This window comes from Charadrius vociferus, unplaced genomic scaffold, assembly GCF_000708025.1.
Source record: "Charadrius vociferus isolate BGI_N301 unplaced genomic scaffold, ASM70802v2 scaffold370, whole genome shotgun sequence".
NCBI classification, from domain to species: Eukaryota; Metazoa; Chordata; class Aves; order Charadriiformes; family Charadriidae; genus Charadrius; species Charadrius vociferus.
Window position 1 is genome coordinate 935,792 of NW_009646744.1, and position 7,705 is coordinate 943,496.

Here is a 7,705-nt window from a genome sequence, read left to right on the forward strand (position 1 = left end):
GAAATAAACGTTGAAAAGATAAATTTTCCTTCTTCTGGTTTCTGTAGTTTTCCATCAAACTTGAAAGATAATTAGATTTTCGCATGTTTACAAATTAAGCTGTCAGAGCTACAGAAGTATCAGAGCTGGGTAACTGCCCACCAAGCAAAACCCAAAACAACCAACGGAAAATTTCCCAAAGAAACATAACAAAAGCAAATAGAAAAAAGGAGGAAAAATGGATACAGGAAAAGCAGCATTGGAAAGTGATGGGCACTATAGCAAAAAACATGTAAGTCTAAAGAATATACAAATGTTTCCTGAAACAATTATTTGCTCCTGGATGTTGTGTATTACACATACATCATAATTGTATAATTAAGGCTAGTTCATAGCTTTGCATATACTTCCCAACACTGGAAATTACTGCCTGGGGGCAGCCTGCCCGAGTGAGCGGATTTTAAACATGTAAGATACTTCTCAGCATGTTGGTCCATGAAATGCAGCAGCAAAGTGCAAGAGACTTTATTCGGACGGGTCATAATTAGGGTGTCAGCCTCCCCACCGAATTCTGGAGGCCCTGAGCTGAGCTGCAAGTGCAGCAGCCAGAATTTTTAACAGATTGATAAAGTAAGGATGGTGGCGTATAATTTCAAAATATGAAACAGTGGCTGTGTTAAAGAAAAATAAATTACCAATGCTACATGCAAGTGTACATCCCTTCACAGAACGCAAGGCTTTAGGAGAGAAATTTTAAAATTGTGATTAAGTTTTTTGATGTGATGTAAAATTAGGAGGCATTATCAATGAAAAACTGCAGGAAGAAAAACTGGAATGAAATTCAATGGTACAAAGATTAAGGTCATGCACACATGAGCTGAGCAAAAAAAATCTGTTAGAAACTGGAAGCTCATCGGTAGGAAATAATGGCAGAGGAGAATGACTTGCATCTAGCCTGGCTGGTCGGAGGATGGCTGCGGGTGGAAACTATCGTGGAAACATGAAGAAGAAAGTATCTTAAGATGCATGAGGTATCTCCAGCTGAGACAGGAAAGCGTCAGTGCTGTTTGTACGTGGAATAATACTACATTTAATTCTTGTCACACACATTCATAAGCATTGAGGAGACCCCCAGAAGGGACACTGTAATGGTCAGGGGAATGGACAGTGGGTATTATGGATGGAGACTGCCCTCGTATGCGTGAAGTGAATACAGAAGGGGATACGAGCAGTGCTGTAAGCACAATGGGGATGGCAATGAGTAATGAAACTAAAGAACAGCTGACATGAACGAATGGATAAACTGATCAACACCAAATTAATTCAGAAGTCGGGGGGATGCTGGAGCAATCAGAGCAATCGAGGTTTGGAAAGGCTGCTAAAGAGAGATGGGAGGAAGAAAACAGACAGCTTTAAAGATGAACCAGCCTAAGTGTATGGATGGGATTCTGTGGAAGGGTTCCCACGATAACTGGAAGTGGCAGCGGTACCCAGTGGGGAACTTTGCACTCTGTAATCCCAAAGCACGTGAATCTTAGAAGACTGAGGGTTGAGGCTACTGTCACTCCTTGTCATGCCCTTCCCCATGGCGCCTGCACTCGTACTGGTAACAGATCCGGGGGTTCAGCCCCGTGAGCCCATCTCGGCTGGGCAAAGGGCTGTGGCTGGGGTCCGGATGGGAGCTCAGCCCCTATTTTCTCCATCCAGACTATCCATAAACCTCCTAAAAGTTCCAGTAGTTTGTGTGAGGTGTGCACACGTCTGGTGCGGGTGACAGCCTTCCCCACTCATCCCGTGCGGGTCCGGGCTGCCAGCGAGGCATGGGGGCTGCACTGTCCCCAGCCCGGCCGTCAGCCCCGAGCCCCTCCGCCTGCCGCCGAGGCTCCTGTGTGCGCTGCGGTCTGCTGGCTGGCTGCCCAGGAAAGGAAAACATCGGAATTTGTTCTAAATCGATTTAATACATTCCAGTGACCTATTTAGTGATGTAAGCTTCCACAAATCGCACACACAAATGACGTCTCTGCTACGTCGACGTGCTTTACGCTCCATCGGGAGACATTCGGGATCTGTTGACACACAGAGATCCTTCGCATTCGCTGAAATGTGAGCTGAGGATCTAAAAATAGGGCAGAGTTTTCTAGGCTGGAGCGGGGAACAGTCACCCAGCCTGCACTTGCCGAGGGTACGGTGAGAATAACACCTCCGTCCCATAGGAACACCACACCAGTGCTACCCCCCTCGAAAAGGGGTGTCCCTCTCAACTTCACACATCATAAATTAAGTTCATTTACATGCCTTGTAAGAATTTTTTACTTTTTATTTTAATGGGAACTGTGGTTGGGCATCCATATAGATTACAGGGGGTTGGAGTGCGTTACCCCTTTCAATCTATTCTTACAACAGTTGACTGAATGAAGACTAATCTGATTTGAGGCTCAAAACACTTCCTTCACGTGAACGTTAACTACCACGTCTATCTTTTTTCTTTCAGCTTTCTGTACTGTCCTCTAATTCCCTGTTTATATGGTGGATACCAAAGGAGTCTGGTATTCTGCAAGCCTGGAATTTTAATACATAGAGCTGTGGTCTGCTCTTAGTTACCGATACAAATACTGAGCATCTGCATCGATTCTGCTAGAACAGACCTACATTCCTACTGGCACTTTTTTTATATATATCACAAGTACTTTTCTTTTGTCAGATCTTGCGTTACCTCTTAAGTAGTTGGAACACTTTTTGTGAGTCTGCTAGGAGACCCTTTTCACCATGCAAATATCATCTCATAATACACTCAGCAATTTATACTGCAAGGAAAATACAGAAGAGGGAATGAGGGAATGCATCTTACTTGGAAAGTTATAAGACAAGAGAAACATAACGGAGAGATTTTGAGGTTTGCTTTACTTTATGCCCAGGAAGAGATTTCCATATTTCTGCTTCTGACAAGCGAGTCATCTGAAATATCAGGACAGATGGGATCTCACCTGGAGCTCCCGGCCCTGATGTGCTAAAGCGCTCTGTGCTGAGGCCGGTTCACGGAAATCCACCAGACGGCACAGCGCCAGAAAGCCATCATAGAAATGCAGTGTACAGGCAACGCTCTGGTGGGAAACAGTTGTGCTCTTTATATCGCTTGTAAGAGACCAGCAGGGTACCATGTTTGTGCTCGGGGTCACTGCAGCGAGTGCTCTTTCACTTGGCTGTTCTGGTTTTGTTCTTGTAATGAAGAGAAACATTGGGATTTTCTTCATTTTAGGTTGGCTGTTTTTTTAAAGAAGTCTCTGTCAGTAGAGACAGTATCTTCCATTAGGCCAACTGGTGTTTGGAAAAGGTAGCAAAGCTTTGAGAAAACCTTCCTGTGCATTTTTTAAATATTTGATTGAGTAACCCCTGGTGGATTCAGACCCAGCTGAAATGTGCAGCAGCCCAGAGCCGATCCAGACTTTCCAGTAAACCACTTTCTATCGGGTCCTGACATAAAGCGCCGCCGCCTCAGCCGCCCTGCCCTGCTCTTGGAGTTCTGTCTGGACTGGTACCACAGCTGTGGCATTGCTCCTTGCAAAGAATTATGTTATTATCTGGAAAATCAGACAGCAGATGCCCTGGCAAAAGAATCACAGCAGGAAAAGCTTTAATTAGAGAAAGAAAACCTGTTTTGGTAAGATCACTTCATTTCTTTTGGATATTTATTTCATACGCAGTGTTGAAGGTTTTATTTTTTGTTCTGAGTCAGGAAATGCTGAAAACAGAACAAAAGACTTTCCAGTACGTCAGGTTGTGTCCACATCGCGACTGTAGTGCTATTTAGAAATACCTGAGCCAAATTTAAAAACGCTGTTTTGTGTACCAAACACTCGAGCTGGTTTCCTGGGCAGAGCAGCAAAGCGACCTGGCCAGTTCTCGTGTTACCGTAACGTACTGCTGTGTGTGAACCTGCAGCTCCTGAAGGTACAACCGAGCAGAGACAGGAGATCCGAGACAGGGAGCGATTCAAGCGTCCTGACTATATTCCATATCACGGAGATTTTTTTCCAGCCTACGTTTTTTTCCTGAATAAGAATCTTTGTGTCTCTCACTTTCCGTGTTCTCTGATGATGAAAATGCTAACAGCTCTACCCGCAGGAATTCAGTAGTCAGCGTGGGTTGTTTGTTTTGGTTGCTTTTTGTTTTGGTGTTTTTTAAAAATAATTATTATTAATTCTATGTCCAATTTGAATTGTGCTTTAATTTGTAATGTTTTTCAGTACAGAATACATGATGTGACTGATTTCTCTTTGGATACGCTCTGCAAGAAAGCTAGGGGAAAAAAGTAATATGCACATTTAAAAAATGCCAGGTGAGACCATCTCTAGTGCTCCCAGTTTATCATTATTATCGTCCAGCATTAGCACTGTCCACTACTTAATTGCTTGTCATTTGGAAGACTGAGTTTTGGGTAACTGGCACTAGTAGCCAGCAATTCTTGGCAATGAAGTTTTAGTCATTTATTCACAGACTCAGTTCTTCCTAAGCCATGGAAAGAAAGCTCTGACAACGTTTTTCCAGTTTCATGTAGAGACCCATAACAAATAGTGTGACACCTTCGTTTCGTAAGCAGAGAAAAGTGCTGGGGGATGGAAGCATAGTGGGAAAGGTCTCTGAGGAGCTGACACAAGGCAGCCCGGTGTTGGTGCCACCAAACCTTCAGTACTTTCCCCATTTTCTTCTCCTGTCTGTCCTGCACACCTCCTCCCGTTCCTGCCGAGAGAGGGGCACATTTTAGAAAGTAATTTCCCTGCCCAGCATATTCAGAAATAGGTTAATGACACTGCAACTTTAAATAGCTCCTGAATGTGCACCAGCAGGATTTATGGGCACAGCCAGTTCATTGAGCAGCAGCAGCTCCCTGGAACCGTCCCCCCGGCAGCGGAGCCAGAGCTGTGCAATGACTCTGCACATTTAGTCCGGAGAGTCTCGGAGTCGCATCCTCCGGTGTGCTCATCAGCCCCACGGTGAGCGAAAGAATGGTTGTCAAACAGAGATTTCAGGCTGTGGGAGCCTGCGGACTTTGAACTTACACGAACACTTTCAGACTCCTCAGGTAGAAGGATTTTAAGCGGACTGTTCTCCTAAAAGGTACATCTCTAAAGCCTCTGTGTAAGGAAAAGCCCACACGCCCCATGGAAGAATCTGGCACGTGATACCAGAAATCTTGCTATACGGGCAAATGTAGGGAACTGTTGTTCTGCTGCATTAACATTAGGAGAGTTGCACGGGTGCTAGAAGCACCAGAAGTTGTTAAGTAAAGTGCAGATATTGCTATCGGTGTGTAATTTACTCCCAGATTTTAAGTGATACTGAGGTAAAAAAGGAATCGGCAGACAGGAACGTATTATAAAACATGGACTATTATAAATAGGTGTTCTTAGCTATTCTGTATTTTTAAGAAAATTTCTTAGTCAATCCTAAAATAGGAAATACTTCTGTCTGACTTTCTCCATTAAGAGTGAGGTGCCAGACATCAAAATTCAAATATTGAGGCCAAATTCTGCTGTGTTTATAACATACCAGGCATCACACATCAGAACTTAGCTAAGCTGCCAGATACACTTAATCACAGGTTATCGCGGAGCACCATCCAAAACAGGACAATGATTAGATACCACAAGAAGTGCCAGATATAGAAGAAAATATGACGCATACACAAACAGCCACCAGCCTTAGACGTTACAATTACAGAATTCAGAGACATGAACTATCAGAATATTCAACAATTAGTCACGTGGTAGTTAATCCTGATGAGTTGGAGCTGTTTATGTTTAACAGAATCCCTCAGTATCTTCCCTTCCCAGTGTGATATTTAATTGGTGCCATTGTACCCAGCAGATGTTGTTACCTTCCCTGTTATGATAAACATTAGCTGACGCACAGCAGGAAGTTCTGGCTGTGATATCTCCTGGCTGTGACTTGATTGTGCACCATCAGAGGTGAAACACCTCTATGCCACACGCCTGCTAATTCAAGACCTGGGATACTCATCGCCTGAAAGCATCAGATTTTTATTGCTGTATTATACGTGACATATATTTTATTTTTATACATCTATGACTTGCTTAAAATATAAACTTCTGTAGCCATCTGTTCTCACTACTGTTACATTCCTATTTTTTCTCCCCACAAATTCTGTTGCACTGTGTGCCCACTTTCTATCTTGTCTTGAGGTAAGTGTGAGCGTTTCTCAGCAAGGGCTGCCTTTTACCCTATTTCTACAGTTCCTCACACCATAATGATCCAACTGGTACGGCTGGATTCTGCTGAACTTAAGGAAATACAATATGTATTTTTATTTTGTATAATAAAAGAATATCACCGACTCACAAGAAGCACATTTAAAGAGCTACATAGCTGATTCTAAGCTGTTACAAATCGGTAACAGTTCATCCATTTCACTAAATGTAAATGTCCAATAGAATACCCATTTATTGCCTATCAATTGTCCCTGTGACAGGATAGTTCTGAATTAATTCTGAAAATAGTTGGATATAAAGTACTTCCAGGATACTAATAGCAGGAATAATTGCAATTCACCATTAAAAACCATTTTCTCGGGGATTTTTGTCACAAAATTTAAGATATCATTTTAAAACGGATCCCATGAGATAACAATGAGTTTTGATAAAGCCATTATATGAAGCCACGTTCCTTGCTTCCCTGAGTCCAGGATATTGGCTGCTCTATTTGAGCCAGCTGGGAAAGATTCCCAAGGAGCTGCCTGCCAGGTATGTGTTGTCAGAAAGCTCCAGCCGCTGTTACTCTTCTTTCTGTATCTAGATCTCTCCTCCCATGCCAGCGACTATAAGGAGATGATGTAGGAGCCAAAAATACTAGCTGTGGTTGGCATCGTGGGGAGACTACAGTCTCTTGGGCTGAATGGAGTAAAAGAAAGAATTTGCCTTACAATTCCTGGATATCTCTGAACTATCTTTCCTTACAATCAAGTATAGAACACATTGGGTCAACATGAACAGGATTTATCAGTATCCTCTGGCCATGTTTAATGGATTATTGAGCCAGGATTATGCAGCCATACCAGTAGCAGAATTTTTACTGAGTTTTTTACTGAAATTTTACTGAGATTTTTTTCTGTCAGTGTGGGGTATAAAAATCTGACCTGCTAAAAATGAATGTGTTAGTTAATGCTTGCAACTTTTTAGGAGTGATAATGAATTAAATTATTCCATTTTGAAATCTAGCTCTTTCTAACATTTTTTTTGAGCCTTCATGTTACGACCAGGGAGCTATTACGCTTTCCAACTTGTTGCATAGCTAAAAGCTCTTGTCGAGCTGGAGCAGGCTACCTGCGGCTACGCCGAATTATTCATGTGGACTAATGAAGGCGAAACTATCCCAATGTCACCCTGCGGTCAGGCCTGCTGGCTGGCTGAAGCCGCTCGGAGGTGGTGCCCTGTGGCAGGAGAGACCCGAAACAATAACACCCCTCTTCCTCACCTCCTATGCTCCCTTCTGCTGGCTGACATCAGCCAGAAAACCTCCAACAGTCACCACACACCATCAGAGAGCGGTTGTCTCAGTTACGGTCCATTCTGCTGCTGGTTTCAGGTATTTAAAACATATCCCTTCTAAGAAAAATTACAAGTTTTTAAGTCAGAGGCAGGTAAGACGTTGACTGAGAGGGAAGCAGCGGTTAGGCACTGACAGGACGGGAGCCGGCGCAGACGCGGAGGCG

The 7,705-nt window shown here is 43.4% G+C and overlaps 1 protein-coding gene across 1 annotated transcript in view; it reads left to right on the forward strand.

The window, feature by feature from the left end:
• The first annotated feature begins 6,978 nt into the window (after positions 1-6,978).
• ZCCHC10 (zinc finger, CCHC domain containing 10) overlaps positions 6,979-7,705 on the forward strand; it is a 13,010-nt gene continuing 12,283 nt past the window's right edge. Inside the window, exons 1-2 of the mRNA XM_009891250.1 lie at positions 6,979-7,050; positions 7,285-7,415. Coding sequence (XP_009889552.1) covers positions 6,979-7,050; positions 7,285-7,415 — 203 coding nt within the window. The remainder of the gene's footprint in view (positions 7,051-7,284; positions 7,416-7,705) is intronic.